Below are 18,017 nucleotides of genomic sequence, written 5' to 3'. Positions count from 1 at the left end.
TACAATTCACTCTTTTAAGTGTATACTTCAGTGGTTGTTAGCATATTTACGAAGTTGTGCAACCATCATAACAGTGTAATTTTAGAACATTTTCATCACCCCCAAAAGAGATTCTGTGCCCATTAGCAGTCACTTTCCATTCTCCCCTGCCCCACGCCCCAGGCAACCGCTCTCTACTTTCCGTCTTCATAGATGTGCCTGCTCTTGCCATTTCATTTAAATGGAATCATACAACATGTGGTCTTCTGTGATTGGCTTCTTTCACTTAGCATCATGTTTTTAAGGTTCATACATGTTGTATAGTAAGTCAGAACTTAATTTTTTTAATTGCTGAATAATGTTCCATTATATGGATATACCACATTTTATTCATCCATTCATCAGTTGATGGACATTTGGGTTGTTTCCACTTTTCAGCTAATAAGAATAATGATGCTGTGAATATTTGTGTACAAATTTTTGTGTGGACTTACCTTTTCATTTGTCTTGAGTATTTATACCTAGGAGTAGAATTGCTGGGTCATATGGTAACTCTATGTTTAACAGTTTGGGGACCTGCCGAACTGTTTTCCACAGTGGCTAAAGCATTTTACAATCCTGCCAGTAAAGTATGAGGGTTTCAAATTTTCCTCCTCTTTACCAACACTTGTTATTTGATTTTTAGGGTTTTTATCATAGCCATCTTAGTGGGTGTGAAGTGGTATCTCATTGTAGTTTTGATTTTTATTTCTTTAATGAATAGTGATGTTGAGCATCTTTTCATGTGCTTATTGGCCATGTGTATAACTTCTTTGGAGAAATGTCTTCTCAGGTTTTTGCCCATTTTTAATTGGATTATTTATCTTTTTATTTTTAAGTTATGAGTTCTTTATATGCTCTGGATGCAAGTCCCTTGTCAGATGTATGATTTGCAAATATTTTCTCCCATTCTGTGCATTGTCTTTCCACTTTCTTGATGGTGCTATTTGCAGCACAATATTTTTAAGTTTGATCAAGTCCAATTTATCGAATTTTTTTCTTTTGTCACTTGTGCTTTTGCTGTCATACCTAAGAAACCATCGCCCAGTGGCATAGGGAGGGTGGGAGGGAGATGCAAGAGGGAGGGGATATGGGGTTATACGTATACATATAGGTGATTCGCTTTGTCATACAGCAGAAACTAACACAACATTGTAAAGCAATTATACTCCAATAAAGATATTAAAAAAAAATTTACCTTAGGAACCACTGCCCAAATCAAGTTCATGAAGATTTGTTCCTGTGTTCGCATCTAAAAGCTTTATAGTTTTAGCTGTTACACTGAGCCCTGTGGTCTATTTTAAATTCATTTTTGTGTATTATATAATGAAGGGGTCCAGCTTCATTCTTTTGCATATGGATTTCCAGTTTTCCCAGCAGCATTTGTTGAAAGGAGATATTTTCTTTTATCTGCCTATTCAGTCACTGCCCCTCACCATGATACTCTTTCACTAGTTAGGTGACCACATGGGGTCAGGCTGAGAGAGGCTAGCACCCACCAGCAGCACAAATAGTGCTGTAAATGGCAGGGAACTTTATAAGACTTACTTCAGGTCCCAGACCAGTTTATTTTGGAGTGATAAGGAGCAACTTAGCATTCATAATTTTTTAAAACCTGGAGAGAGGACAGCCAGACACATGATGGTTAGTCTGTATGGCCCTTTCTCAACTAGGGTTCTGGGAGAGAATTAAGCTCTGATGCCCTTAGACACCCATTGTATGTAGTAAGTTAATCTCTCTCCAGTGCATTTAGAGTGGTCGTTACTATATACCGTCTTTGGGAAAACCGAGAAAAGAGTCACAAATCAAGTTGCAAAATGGTCTTCATCCTTTGGGGAAATTAACGTTAGAACTGATCTATTAATAAGAAACAAATTCTGCTTCGGATATCATCACTGTCTGCTCCATTTAGGGGAGAGGAACTAATAAAATATTCTCTCCAGGTGTGTGCTCCTGAGTCCAGGTTACAAGTAATAAACAGCTCTCCGATTGTGTCATCATTAATGAGCTACCCGTAAGGACAGAAGTGGGTTTTTCTTAGAAATAATTTAGCTTGATTTTTCCCCCCATATCTAATGTATCTGCTAAGGATCGATTTTGGGAAAATAGAGTTGTTTGAACAGTTTAGAACTAGAGGATGTTGTGTGGCAGTACTGTGACTGAACCTGTGCCAGCCTCTGTGGCCTTTGCTCTTCTCTGGAACCCCAGGAATTGTCCTGGGCCACCCCAGGGCATTCCAAGGAGCTTGCGTGGCAGTGTCTGCTTGTCTGTATGACGTTCTCAGTGTGGCTGGGATTCTGTTTCCCTTCCCTCCTCATGTTTGGCAACACTGGAATATCTTTGGGGTTGATGATTGGCATCTCTAATGAAAACCTACCATTTCCAAGAAGAGAAAAGGCAGTATAAACTCACTTCTTAAAAGCTGTACTCAGAATTCCGTGGGAGAAATCAGGGCCCAGGGTGAAGGCTAAGAAGATTTTTCTCATCTAGAGACCCCAGTTTATATTCCTTCAAACATTGGTTCAGTTGCTTGAACATAAACCAGGTAACAGTCACTCACATAACATAGAAATTAACTACTTTCTTATGTAAAAGTCTGAGTTGGTGAGTGGTCCAGAAGAGTACCTGCCCAGAACCCAGGTACCTTCTGTCGTCTTGTTTTAGATCCCTGTGAGGGTTGCCTTTATCCATAGGGTTGGAGGTGGCTCACCTCTAACATGTTCGTGTTCCAGGTCCCAGGAAGGGGAAAGGAGCAAATGGAGAGAAAACAGATTACTTTTAAGGGCATGACTCAGAAGTGGCATACATCACTTCTCTCGCATCCATTTCACCCAGACTTAGTCATGTGGCCTCATCTACTTGCCAGGGAGACATGGAAATGCCACTAGTTTCTAGTTGCATGGCCATGTGCCTGGCTCAACCTGAGGAGATGCTACTGAAAACAGGAAGGCATGAGAAGAGGATTGGAGGACAGTCTGCCACAGAACCTTCAGTGGGTGAGCCTCACAGTACGCAGTTCAAAACCGAGAGATCGCCTGACGTACAACAGCAGCAGGCGAAATAAACACCTTGCTGTTATTCCCTTATCTTCCTCCTTGGAAACCAGGCCACTTAGAGCCCACCTTGGAACAGTGAGTAACGAAGTTAGGAGAACCTGGAGAGACAAACTCTAGAAGCAAGTCTTAAGAGGTGAGGCAAGTTAGACACCTTTACTGAACCCTTAGGTTTTTGGGGCCGGATACTGTCTTTGCGTTACTTAGGGCTCATTTGGTTGTAAAACATAAAGAGCAACTTGAGCTAGCAAAACCCTGTTCATTATTATAAGAGTACAGGGGTGACTCATGGAAACCAGGGGCACGGATGGATGGGAGAGAGGACTGTATACCTGTTGGCTCTCCTCCTGATTCTTCTCTATTTTCTGTCATTTTTATCTGTGAAGACTTCTCAACCACCTTCAGCTCCAGATGTTACATTCTCACTGTGCAGGGCCTAGGCTAAACCAAACTCTTAACCAGGACCCATACATCCCTGGGAGAGAGAATCTGGTCAGCTTACGACAGGCCAGGATCCGTTCAAGTGTGAAAACAGAGCTGAGCGTTTCTTAAGACAAATAGGACTGTCTGCCTGGGGCCCATCCCTGTGGAGGGAGGGGGAAGGGGATGGAGACAGTTCCCAGAGGAGGGGAAACTGTTATAAGCTGGCACACTTAGCGAAGTATTTGTTTAAGTAGGGGCATCCAGTTCTGATCAACATGTATTTTCATAAAACTTTTGGACTTCCCTGGTGGTGCAGTGGTTAAGAATCCACCTGCCAATGCAGGGGATACAGGTTCGAGACCTGGTCTGGGAAGGTCCCACATGCCTCGGAGCAACTAAGCCCGTGTGCCGCAACTACTGAGCCTGCACTCTAGAGCCCGCGAGCCACAACTGCTGAGCCCACGTGCCACAACTACTGAAGCCCGCACTCCTAGAGCCCGTGCTCTGCAACAAGAGAAGCCACCGCAATGAGAAGCCTGCACGCCACAACGAAGAGTAGCCCCCGCTCGCCGCAACTAGAGAAAGCCCACGTGCAGCAATGAAGACCCAACGCAGCCAAAAATAAAATATAAATAAATAAATTTATTAAAAAAACCAACCCTTTTTGTTTTGTAATAATTATAGATTCATAGGAAATTCAAAAATAGTATAAAGAAGTCCTGTGTATCTTTCACCTAGTTTCTCTCAATGATTGCATTTAACCTAACTATAATATAATATCAAAACTAGGAAATTGACGTTGGGACAGTGTATATGTATAGTTCTTTGCCATTTTATCACATGTGTGTGTCTTGTAACCACCACTGTAATCAAGGTACAGGAGTCACCCTTACCCCATCTTCTTCTTTACTCCTTACCCGTGGTAACCATTGATCAGTTTCCCATCTCTATAACTTTGTCATTTTCTGAATGTTATATTCATAGAATCACACAGCATGTGACCTTCTGAGTTTGGCTTGTTTTCACTCGGCATAATGGCCTTGATATCTGTCCAAGTTGTTGTATAAATCAATACTGCTAAGCAGTATTCTATGCTATGGGTGTACCACAGTTTGTTTAGCCATTCACCTTTTGAGAGACACTTTGTTTGTGTCTAGTTGTCAAGTATTACAGATAAAGCTGCTGTGAGCATCTGTGTACGGGTTCTTGTGTATACGTAAGTTTTCATTTCTCTGGGCTAAATGTCCAAGAGTGTGATTGTTGGGTTGTGTGCTAAGTGTATATTTAGTTTTTAAAGAAGCTGCCAAGTTGTTTTCCAAAATGGCTGTACCATTTTATCTTCCCACCAGCCAGCACTGTATGAGGTTCAGTGTCTCCACATCCTCACCAGCATTTGGTATTGTCACTGTTTGGTTGTTTTTTTTTTGTCACTGTTTTTTAAATTTAGCTCTTCTAATACGTGTGTAGTGGTATCCCACTGTGGTATTAATTTGCATTTCCCTAATGGCTAGAACATCTTTTCATGTGTGTATTTGCCATCATGTGTCCTGTTTGGTGACATGTCTCTTCATCTCCTTTGCCCATTTTCTGATTGAATTGTTTTTTAATGTTGAGTTTTGAGAGTTCTTTATATATTCTAAATACAAATCAATGTGGTTTGCAATGTTTTCTCTCAGTCTGTGGCTTGTTTTTTCATCCTCTTAAAAGAGTCTTGCAGAGCAAAAGTTTAAAAATTTTAAGGAAGTCCAACTTACTTATTTCTTTTCCTTTTATGGATTGTGCTTTTCTTGTCACCTCTAAAATCTCTTCACAAAGCTCTAGGTCCTGAAGATTTTTTCTCTTATGTGTTCTTCTAAAAGTTTTATAATTTTACACTTTACATTTCAGTTGGTGATCCATTTTGTGTTAATTTTTATATAAGGGGTGAGATTTGGGTCAAGGTTCATTTTTTGGCCTATGGATATTGAATTGCTTCAGCACTTTTGTTGAAAAGGCTGTTCTTTCTCCATTGACTTGCTTTTGCACGTCTGTCAAAAATAAGTTGGTTGTACTAGTGTGAGTCTATTTCTGGGTTCTTTATTCCGTTCCATTGATCTATGTGTCTTTCCCTCTGCCAATACCACACAAGATAGTAATGAAGATTAGTATCTTCATTACTTCACCACTTGATAACTATAGCTATATGTCTTCTGTTTTTCCCACTTATAATTATTTTTCAAAATTGTTTAGCTATTCTGATTCCTTTGACTTTCCATTTGATTTTAGAATAATTTTGTCTTGAGCTACAAAAATCCTACTGGGATTTCTATAGGAAATCTGGGGAGAGTTGACATCTTTTACTATGTTGAGTTTTCCAATCCGTGAACATTTCTCTATTTATGTAGATCCTATTTTATTTTTTTCATCAGTGTTGTATAGTTCTCAGCATGTAAATTACATATATGTTGTGATATATCTAAGAAAATCAGCTTGAGTCTTTATAAATGAAGTTGTATTTTTGATTTTCAGGTGTTCATTGTTAGTATATCAAAATACTATTGATTTTTGTAGATTAATCTATCTTGCAAATTCACTTCTGTCCTTACTGAAATCACTTGTTAGTTCTAGGAGTTTTTTATAGATTCCTTGAAATTTTCTACATGGACCGTCGTGTCACCTGCAGATAGGGACAGTTTCGTTTCTTTCTTTTCAATATTTGTACCTTTTGTTTCCTTTTCTTGTATAATTGGGCTGGCTAGGACTTCCAGCACTATGTTGAAAATAGTGATGAGAGTAGAAATTTTTGCCTTGTTCCTAAGCTTAGGGGGAACCATTCAGTTTTTCATTAAGTATGATGTTAGCTATAGTTTTTTTGGTAGAGGTTCTTTATCAAGTTGAGGAAGTTCACCTCTATTAATAGCTTTCTGAGAGTTTTTATTATAAATTGGTGTTGCGTTTTATCAGGTGCTTTTTCTACATTAGTTGATATGATCATTTGATTTTTTCTTTCACCTGTTAAGATGGTGAATTATATTGATTGTTTTTTGAATATTGAATCAGTCTTGTATCTCTGGAATCAACTCCTCTTGGTCATGATATATAATTTTTTTATATTGCTGAATTCTATTTGCTAATATTTTATTAAAGATTTTACATCTGTATTCAGGAGGGATATTGTGTCTAATCTTCTGTCTTGTTAGGTTGCCCCTTTCCAAGTCCTTTGGCTAGAGAGAGCAGAATTGTGGGGAGGCTTTATATTATCTGCTCTCATTGGCATTGATGGGATGCATGAAGTGAAAAAAGAAAACCCAGGGAATTCATGGCTATTCTTTCCCTGGGTACTGAGTTCCCTAGCTGGTTTGCCTTCTTCACTCCACTTCACTTCACTTTGCAGAGTCATCTTATATTATTCTGTATATTATGTCCAGGGTTTTAACTGTATTTAGTGGAAGGAATAGAGAGAAGTGTGTCTACTCCGTCTTATCCTGAAACCAGAAATGCAATCTATATCTTGTAAAAAATAGATTTTGAAGCCTCTTCCCTGCCTATTTATGGGTTAAAAAAATATTAATCTTTCAACTTGTTGGGGAGGGAGCATGCCTTCTACAGGTGAGCAGAGCAGCTAGCATAGTGTGTATTCGCAGTGAACAGTCACCAGATCTCTCTAGTGGTCACAATGCATTCTAGTTCAGTCGCTCTGGCCTGGAACCCTTCTCCCAGTGATTACAAATACGTTTGTTTTTCTAGGGGAACTTAGATTGCCCTTTTGCTCTGAGGATTCAGTATTTCTTGCTGTGGGATATAAGGATATAGGTTCTACAACCACATTGACAGTTTTGAGGGGGAAAGAGGGTGCTAAGAAAAATTAGGGCCAGACAGGCAGTGTAAGCAGAGACGGTAATGGGCTGGGTGGGATGTGTGGTCCCCTTAGTTATACCTGTTCTGTGAATTTACTCTTGACTTAATTTGGGAAGACTAGTATTAAAACATTTTTGTGTTTTTCTCAAGTGCCACAGAATGTATGTTGGTGTATGCACATGCGCACACGCACTCACACACATACACACTCAGGCATTCATGCCAAATAATAAAGAAATAAAAGAGAGGTATGTAGGCTGGCTAAGTTAATGTAGGATTTTTTGCTAAAGGGAATATTCTTCTATTCTTTTCCTTCACACTTGTCCGCGGGGCCACTTGCAGTTCTTTTAAACACCATTAATAATTGCACAAAAAGGGCATTTCAGTTAATGTCGTTTGTCAGGAAGAAATAGTTATTAAAATGTCTTTGGATAAATGGAACGAAGAGTGTTTGAAAAGGCCCAATTCACAGCTTTTCTTCAAGTTATAAAATGGACATTATTTCAGGTGCAAATAATTCATCCCAACAAATTTGTTTCCTTTGGTGTGTGCCTGCCTGCCTGCCTGTGTGAATATCTGATTTTATTTTTGGAGCCCTGTGACATTAGCCCCTTGTTAGTTTAGCACTTACTGTGAATCGGAGAGTTCTGACCCACAAGGATCCAGACCTCTAAGTTCTATTTCAGTGAACTGTTTGTACTTTTTTGTAGACAGTCTTCCAAACAGAAGAAGGCTATTCAAACTGCTATCCGCAAAAATAAAGAGGCAAATGCAGTGCTGGCCCGGTTGAACAGTGAACTCCAGCAGCAGCTCAAGGTAAGGAGCTTCCTGAATTTGGATTACCAGGCTTTGTGTCTGTCTGTTGTATTTTGTTTTGACAAACATTGGTTGAGCATCTGGTTCCATTCCTGTTGGTAAGACTTGCTCTTCGTTCTCAAACTCCTTTTGGAAGGCAGAGTTGCTGTATTTAAGTTTCATAGGTTGGTTCTTGTATGCTTAGAGGAAGACTCGTACCTTTAATATGCAGGCTGCATATTGTGTGCTAGTTAAAAAGACAGAGAAGCTATTACAAAGGCTCTTTGAAGCATTCTTTATTGTCCAAGCCTTCTGGGTAAACCCCTCATTTGTTTAGATCCTCCATGAACGATGCTATACTTATTTCAATGGAAGAGGGTGGCCCTGATCCTCTCGAAGGCTAACTCCTGCCCTGGTGTCTTGGAAATGGTTCCATGTCAGCTTCTCAAGGACATTACCCCATCCTCATCGCCTGTTTCTCTTCACCATTAATCTCCCCTGTATTAGTTTCCCAGGGCTGTCCTAACAAAGCGCTACAAACTTGGTGGCTTAAGATAGTAGCAACTTATTCTCTCCCAGCTCTGGAGGCTGGAAGTCTGAATCACGGTGTCAGCAGAGCTATGCTATCTCTGAAGGCTCTAGGGGGGGAATTCTTCCTTTCTTCTTCCGGTTTCTGGTGGTGGCTGGCAGTCCTTGGCTGGTAGATGCATCACTCCAGTTTCTGCCTCTGCTGCCACATGGCGTTTTCTCTGTGTCTCTGTGTCTGTGTCGGAATTCCTCTTTTTATTGTGCCCTCTTTTTATAAGGATACCAGTCATTGGGTTAGGGCTCACCCTAATCTAGCCCAGTCTCATTTCTAACTAGATTATATCCACAAAGACCCTATTTCCATAGAAGGTCACATTTATAGGTACGGGGGGTTGGGAGTTAAACATATATTTTCGGAGCACCCACGACACCCCGATTCTATGCTGGATTATTGCCACCCACACATAAACACGCTCTGGTGTTGTCCAGTGTAGTGACGCCACATCCTCCTTCAGCTGCTGCCCCGTCTCTCGGGTCTCCTTTTCACAGCCAAGTTTCTTAAGGGTTGTTTTCATTTATTGTTTCTCATTCCTCACCAGCAGTTTTCTCTCCCTCCACTTCGTTGTGGCTTTCATTCTCCTCCGCTTACACCCCTCTTACAGCCAAATTCAGTGGGCCTGTTTTAACATTATTTGGATTTTCAGAAAAATCTATGCCATTGACCGTTGACCATTCTTTCCTCTAAATGTCCTTTCTGACTGGTTTTTGGGATATCATACTTTCCTTGTTTTCCTTCTACTTCACTGGTGATTCCTCTTTAGCAATCTCTGCCGTCCCTTCCTTTTTTATTTTCTCTTTCGTTACTACCCTGCTTCGCCCTAATTTTTTTTTTTTTTTTGGCTGCGCCATGTGGCTTGTGGGGTCTCAGTTCCCAGATCAGGGATTGAACCCAGGCCATGACAGTCAAAGCCCGGAATCCTAACCACTAGACCACCAGGGAGCTCCCCCTAATATTTTATTATGAACATTTTCAAGCATACAAGAAAGTTGAAAGAATCATACAGTGAATATTTTCATAGCCACCACTTCAGTTCTACCATTCACATCTCGTTACACTTGTTTTATCACGTTTTTCTATCCCTCTTATCTGTCCTTCAGTCCATCTTATTTTTAACATGTTTTCAAGTAAATTGCAGACATCTGTATGCGTCCCCTAAATATTTTAACATGCATATCATTAACTAGAGTTCAATATTTTTACAAGTTTTTCTCATGTTGTAAATTTTACATACAATGAGTATACAAATCTTAAGTGTACACTTGCTGACTTAATGCATCTACTTATGGATCTCAACCCCCTATCAAAGGTATAGCACATTACCATCTCCCCGGAAAGCTCCCTCATGCTCCTTCCCAGTTAATTTCCGCCCCACTCACATAGAGGTAACCACTATTCTAAACTTCTTAGGCCATACTGTTGCCTATTCTGTAACTTTATGTAAATGGTGTCCTGTGACATGTACTTTTATGGAAAGCTTCTTTCACTTAGTATTATGTTTTTGAGATTCATTTTCATTGTTGTATGTCTCAGTAATCTGTTCCTTTTTATTGCTGAGTGGTATTCTATTGAGTGAATATGCTGCAATTTGGTTATCAGTTTTCCTATTAGTGGACACCTGAGATGGTTCTAGTTTTTGCTATTTTGAATAAAACTACATTCTTGGATAAGTCTTTGTGTGGGAATATGTTCTCATTTCTCTTGGGTAAATTTCTAGGATTAGGATTAGTAGGTAATATGGTGATTGTGTGTAATTAGTTTTAATAGAAACTGCTAGAGCTTTTCCCAAAGTGGTTGTAGCGTTTAGTACTCCCACCACTACTGTGTGAGAATTCTGGTTGTTCCTCATCCTCGCCAACACTTGGTGTTATTGTTTTAATTTTTAGCGAGTCCTGTGGTGAGATAGTTTTTATTTTGCATCTCCTTAGCACTTTTCTATGTGATTATTTACTTTTCATATATTTTATTTTATGAAGTGTCTTTTCCAAATATTTGGCCATTTAAAAATCATTTTCAGCCGTTTTTTTGGAGTTGTAGGTAGATGCTTTTTATATATCTTGGTTACCAGTCCTTTGTCAAGGTATATATTTTATGAATGTTTTCTTCTAGTCTTTGTTTTGCCTATTAATTTTTTTAACTGAATCTTTTCATGAACAGAACTTTTTAATTTTGATAAAGTCTGATTTATCATTTTTTCCTCTTATGGTTTATTAACTTTCTTCCTATATAGGGAAACTTTGCCTACATCTGAATTATGAAGATATTCTCTTATGTTTTCTTCTAAAGTCTTTATTGTTATAACTTTTACATTTAGATCTATGATAACATTTGGGTTTTTTTAAACTACTTTATTGAGATAAGATTGTACATACCTCAGTAAAGCTGTACATATTTAATGTATGCAACATGATGAGTTTGGAGATAATTATACATCCATGAGTCTGTCACAGTTTATGCCATAAAACTGCCCATCACCTCTAAAAATTCCTCTCACCCTCATTATTAGTATATATTTTTATTGAAGTATTGTTGCTATAGTTGCTGTACAATGTTATGTAAGTTATAGGTGTACAATATAGTGATTCATGATTTTTAAAGGTTATACTCCATTTATAGTCATTATAAAATATTGGCTATATTCCCTGTGTTGTACAGTATATCCTTGTAGCTTATTTTATACCTATTAATTTGTACCTCTTAATCTCCTACCCCTATAATGCCCCTTTCCCCTTTTCTCTCCCCACTGGTAACCATTAGTTTGTTCTTTATATCTGTGAGTCTGCTTCCTTTTTGTTATATTCACAAGTTTGTTGACTTTTTTTTAGATTCCACATATAAGTGAGATCATACAGTATTTGTCTTTCTCTGTCTGACTTATTTCACTTAGCATAATGCCCCAAGTCCATCCATGTTGCTGCAAATGGCAAAATTTCATTCTGTTTTATCACTCACATAATTATCATTTCTTTTATGTGGTGAGAACATTTAAGATTTACTTTCTTAGCAATTTTTAAGTATGTAATACAGTATTGTTAACTATAGTCACCATGCTATACATTAGATCCCCAGAACTTATTCATCTTATGATTGGAAGTATGTACCCTTGCCCAACATCTCCCCATTTCCTGCACGACCCTCCCCTCAGTCTCTGGCAACCACCATTCTACTCTGTTTCTATGAATTTGGCCTTTTTTAGATTGCACACATAAGTGATATCACATGGTATTTGCCTTTCTCTGTGTGACTTATTTCACTTAGCATAGTGCCCACAAGGTCCATCCATGTCACAAATGGCAGAATTTCCTTCTTTCTTACAGCTGAATAATACCCTATTGTATGTATGTACCACATCTTCTTTATCCATTCGTCTGTAGATGGAAATTTAAGTTGTTTCCATATCTTAGCTATTGTATCAATGCATAATGCTGCAGTGAACATGGGAGTGCACATATCCCTTTGAGGTCCTGATTTCATTTCCTTTGGATACCCAGAAGTGGGATTGGTAGATTATATGATGGTTCTTTTTTTTTAATTTTGAGAAACGTCCATACTATTTTCTGTAGTTGCTGGATCAATTTACATTCCGACCAACATTGCACAAGCATTCCCTTTTCTCCACATCCTTGCCAACACTTATCTCTTATCTTTTTGGTGATAGCTATTCTAACAAGTGTGAGGTGATATCTCATTGTGGTTTTGACTTGCATTTCCCTGATGATTAGTGATGTTGAGCACATTTTCATGTAGCTGTTGGCCATTTGTTTTAGAATGTTGTCTTTCCGTTTTTATTTGTTTCAAGATATTTCTTTGATTCCCCTTTTGACTTCTTCTTTGACTCATTGGTTGTTCAGGAGTGTTTTGTTTAATTTCCACATATTTCTGAATTTTCTAGTTTTCTTCCTGTTACTGATTTCTAGTTTAATAACTTTGCAGTTGCAAAAGGTACTTGGTATGATTTTGATATTCTTAAGTCTGCTAAGACTTATCTTGTAACCTATCATATGATATATCCTCAAGAGTATTTCATGTGCGCTTGAGAAGAATATGTATTCCGCTTCTGTTGGCTGGAATGTTCTGTATATGTCTGTTAGCTCCATTTGGTATAAAGTATAGTTCAAGTCCAACATTTCCTTGTTGATTTTCTGTCTGGATGATATACCCACTGTTGAAAGTAAGGTATTGAAGTCCCCTACTATTATTGTATTGTTGTCTATTTCTTCCTTCAGATCTTTTAGTATTTGCTTAATATATTTAGGTGCTCTGATGTTGCCTGCATGTATATTTACAATTGTTATATTTTCTTTATGAATTAATCCCTTTAACATTACATAATGACATTCTTTGTCTCTTGTTATAGTTTTTGGCCAAAAGTCTACTTTGTCTGGTAAAAGAATAGCTACCCTGTTCTCTTTTGGTATCTACTTGCATGGAATATCTTTTTCATCCCTTCATTCTTTCTTATGTGTGACTGTAAAACTGAAGTGAGTCTCCTGTAGGCAGCATATAGTTCAGTCTTGTTTTTTAAATCCATCCAGCTGCTCTATGCCTTTGGACTGGAGAATTTAATTCACTTACATTTAAAGCGAATATTGATACATAAGGATTTACGAATACTATGTTACTATTTTCTGGCTATTTTGTAGTTCTCTTATTCTTTTCTTCCTCTCTTACTGCCTGCCTTTGTGAATTGATGATTTTCCATAAAGGTATGCTTTGATTGTCTTCTCTTTATCTTTTGTGAATCTACTCTAGGTTTTTGTATTTGCTTTGTTGTTATCATGAGGCTTACATAAAATATCTTGTAGATATAACAGTGTATTATATGCTGATAACAACTTAACTTGGACTGTGTATAAAAACTCTACCCTTTTACTTCCCCCTTTTTGTTTTTGATGTCATCATTTACTTCTTTTCATATTTTGTATTCATTAACAAGTTATTGTAGCTATAGTTATTTTTAATATTCTTTTCCTTTAACCTTTATACTAGATTTAAGTGGTTAACACACTACCATATTCAGTATTAGAGTATTCTGAATTTGACTATATACTTAACTTTACCCCAGTATATTGTATGTTTTCATGTTACTAATTAGTGTCCTTTCATTTAGCTTGAAGAACTCCTTTCTACATTTCTTGTAAGGCAGGTCTAGTGGTGATGAACTCCCTCAGCTTCTGTTTGCCTGGGAAAGTCTTTCTCTCTCCTTCATTTCTTAAGGATAACTTGGCTGAATAGCATATTCTTGATTGGCAGTTTTTTTCTTTTTCTTTTAGCACTTTGGATTATCATCCCACTCTCTCAAAGGGTGCCTGCTGAGAAATCCACTGATAGCCTTATGAGAGGTCCCTTTTAAGTTACAAGCTTCTTTTCTCTTACTGCTTTTAAGATTTTTCTCTTTGTCTTTGATTTTTGACAAATTTATTATAATGAGTCTTAAAGAGGAACTCTTTTTTAAAAAATAAATTTATTATTTTATTTATTTATTTTTGGCTGCATTGGGTCTTCGTTGCTGCGCGCAGGCTTTCTCTAGTTTCGGCGAGCAGAGGCTACTCTTCGTTGCAGTACCCACGGGCTTCTCATTGCGGTGGCTTCTCTTGTTGTGGGGCATGGGCTCTAGAGCACAGGCTCAGTAGTTGTGGCGCACGGGCTTAGCTGCTCTGCAGCATGTGGGATCTTCCCGAACCAGGGCTCGAACCCGTGTCCCCTGCATTGGCAGGCGGATTCTTAGCCACTGTGCCACCAGGGAAGCCCAAGAGGAACTCTTAAGTTGAGTTTGTTTAATGATCTGTGAGCTTCATGAACTTGGATATCCATATGTCTCCCGAGATTTGGGAAGTTCTCAGCCATTATTTCTTCAAATAAGCTTTCTGCCCTCTTCTCTCTCTCGTCAACTTCAGGAACTCTCATAATTCACAAACTGTTTCTTTTGATGACATCCCATAGATCACGTACCTTTCTTCATTCTTTTAAATTCTTTTTTCTTTGTTCTTCTCTGACTGGATAGTTTCAAAATCCCTGTCTTCTATCTCAGATTCTTTCATTCTGCTTGATCCATTCAGATGTTGATGTTCTGTATTATATTTTTAATTGCATTCATTGCATTCTTCAGCTCCAGAATTCCTGTGTAGTTCTTTTTTATGATTTCTATCTCTTTGTTAAACTTCTCATTTTATTCGTGTAGTGTAGTTTTCCTGAATTAATTGACTTCTCTTTCTGTGTTTTCTTGCAGCACATTGAGTTTCCTTAAAATAGCCATTTAAAATTCTTTATTGGGAAAATCATAGATCTCCATGTCTTTGGGATTGGTTACTGGAAAATTGTTGTAATTCTTTGGTGGCGTCATGTTTCCTTGAAGTTTTGTGTTGCTGTCTTCACATTTGAAGTAGCAGTCACATCCTCCAGTCTTTACTAACTGCCTTCAGGAGAGAAATACTTTCTATCAGCCCTATTAGAGATTCTGAGAATTTCTCAGATCTTCTATGGGTACACTTGCTCAACATTTCTTGTTCCTTCTTGTGGCAGAATTCTTAAGCTTGTATGCCTTATTCTGATCCTGCACAACACCAGGCCAACTGCTAACAGCCTCCCTTTTGTTTCCCAAAGATGGCACTACAGCTCAAATTTGTGGTCTCTCATGGTCCACACATTTGGGCCAGCAAAGCTTTCTGTATGTGCTCAGTCAGTCATGCTGCTGTCATCAGGAATGTGAACAGGAAGCTTGCCACAAGTTGGTGGTGTGTGTAAGTCCCATGGAGTGCTGAGAGTGCCCCATGGCCAGTTGGAGGATCCCCAGGGGCTTATGGGTGGGCTTCTTGATGGAGTCCCTGGACACATTAAGTAAGATCCACGTTCCTTTAATCCTCTTTTGAGAGTCCTGTTTGCCACTCTCCAGCCTCTTCCCCCTCCCCACCCCCCAGTCATGCAGTTCACAATTCAGTGCTCTGGATGGGGCGAGACAGGAATGAGCCTCTTTGACAGTGTCCCACACAGCCAGGGAAACTGGGTGCTCACGTATGTGCTCTTCCTTCCCCCATGAGAGAAATCATAGGCCAAGATCATTTTTAGTCCTAAGCTGTGCTGCTTTGTGAGAAGGTGATGTGAGTAGTCAAACAGTTCTTCTTACCCCCCGCAGTGCATCTAGACTTGTATTATTTTTCTCTAGCATTGTGCTGGAACTTCTCTGCTTGAAACTTGAACTTCCACAAAGGCTGTTTCATCTGTGGGTGATTGTCTAAAACAGTGTTTTCCAGGGTCTCTTGGACTGTGGCCGAGAGGAGCTAGAGCTGCTTCATGGTCCCCTGCTGGGTCCAGAGCCAGAACTGAGGTCTGTGTGCCTATTACCCAATGCGTGGCTGGACGAGACTCCTCCTGGGTCCCTTGGTGCTGGATCCCAAAGCTCCCAAAAAGGCACTTTGTCTGTGAATAGAGGCCAAATTGTTATTGGCAGGGGGATATGAACGAAGGATGTCTTACCCAGCCGTGCCGCTGGCATCACACCTGGTAGTTCTATTTTTAATTTTTTTTTTTTTTTTTTTTGCGGTACACGGGCCTCTCACTGTTGTGGCCTCTCCCATTGTGGAGCACAGGCTCCGGACGCGCAGGCTCAGTGGCCATGGCTCACGTACCAAGCCGCTCCGTGGCATGTGGGATCTTCCCGGACTGGGCCACGAACCCGTGTCCCCTGCGTCGGCAGGCGGACTCTCAACCACTGCGCCACCAGGGAAGCCCTCTTTTTAATTTTTTAAATGAATCTCCATAGTGTTTTCCATAGTGGCTGCACCAATATCTATGATACATTTTGAATTAAGTTTTTTGTATGCTGTGAGATGAGGTTCAAAGTTCATTTTTTTCCATACCAGTATCATTAATCTAGAACCATTTGAAGAACAGAGTTTCTTTTCCTCCTTGGATTACTCTGGTGCCTTTGTCAAAAATCTAATGACTGTATAAGTGTGATTTATTTATGGGTTCTTATTCCACTCTATTAACCTATTTGTTGATCTTTTTTTTTAACATCTTTATTGGAGTATAATTGCTTTACAATGGTGTGTCAGTTTCTGCTTTATAACACAGTGAATCAGCTATACATATATATATATATATATATCCCCATATCCCCTCCCTCTTGCACTTCCCTCCCACCCTCCCTATCCCACCCCTCTAGGTGGTCACAAAACACCGAGCTGATCTCCCTGTGCTATGCGGCTGCTTCCCACTAGCTATCTATTTTACATTTGGTAGTATATGTAAGTCCATGCCACTCTCTCACTTCATCCCAGCTCACCCTTCCCCCTCCCCGCATCCTCAAGTCCATTCTCTAAGTCTGAGTCTTTATTCCTGTCCTGCCTCTAGGTTCTTCAGAACCATTTTTTTTTTTTAGATTTTATATATATGTGTTAGCATACGGTATTTATTTTTCTCTTTCTGACTTACTTCACTCTGCATGACAGTCTCTAGGTCCATCCACCTCACTACAAATAACTCAGTTTCATTTCTTTTTATGGCTGAGTACTATTCCATTGTATACATGTGCCACATCTTCTTTATCCATTCATCTGTCGATGGACACTTAGGTTGCTTCCATGTCCTGACTACTGTAAATAGAATTGCAATGAACATTGTGGTACGTGACTCTTTTTGAATTATGGTTTTCTCAGGGTATATGCCCAGTAGTGGAATTGCTGGGTCGTATGGTAGTTCTATTTTTAGTTTAATAAGGAACCTCCATACTGTTCTCCATAGTGGTTGTATCAATTTACATTCCCACCAACAGTGCGAGAGGGTTCCCTTTTCTCCACACCCTCTCCAGCATTTGTTGTTTGTAGATTTTTTGATGATGGCCATTCTAACTGGTGTGAGGTGATACCTCATTGTAGTTTATTTTTGTTTGTTTGTTTGTTTTTGCGGTACACGGGCCTCTCACTGCTGTGGCCTCTCCTGTTGCGGAGCAACAGGCCCCGGACGCGCAGGCTCAGCGGCCATGGCTCACGGGCCCAGCCGCTCCGCGGCATGTGGGATCTTCCCGGACCGGGGCACGAACCCGTGTCCCCTGCATCGGCAGGCGGACCCTCAACCACTGTGCCACCAGGGAAGCCCCTCATTGTAGTTTTGATTTGCGTTTCTCTAATGATTAGTGATGTTGAGCATCCTTTCATGTGTTTGTTGGCAATCTGTATATCTTCTTTGGAGGAATGTCTATTTAGGTCTTCTGCCCATTTTTGGATTGGATTGTTTGCTTTTTTGATGTTGAGCTGCATGAGCTGCTTGTAAATTTTGGAGATTAATCCTTTGTCAGTTGCTTCATT

The 18,017-nt window shown here is 39.4% G+C and overlaps 1 protein-coding gene across 6 annotated transcripts in view; it reads left to right on the top strand.

Annotated features, from left to right (window-relative positions):
* The window catches only part of REPS2 (RALBP1 associated Eps domain containing 2), a 233,700-nt gene that overhangs the window by 199,232 nt on the left and 16,451 nt on the right, over positions 1–18,017 (top strand). For all 6 annotated transcript variants that reach the window (XM_030848155.2, XM_030848153.2, XM_060292272.2 and 3 more), the window contains exon 17: positions 8,042–8,147. In XM_030848155.2, coding sequence (XP_030704015.1) covers positions 8,042–8,147 — 106 coding nt within the window. The remainder of the gene's footprint in view (positions 1–8,041; positions 8,148–18,017) is intronic.

This window comes from Globicephala melas, chromosome X, assembly GCF_963455315.2.
Source record: "Globicephala melas chromosome X, mGloMel1.2, whole genome shotgun sequence".
NCBI lineage: Eukaryota > Metazoa > Chordata > Mammalia > Artiodactyla > Delphinidae > Globicephala > Globicephala melas.
This window is presented reverse-complemented; position numbering and strand designations above follow the sequence as displayed.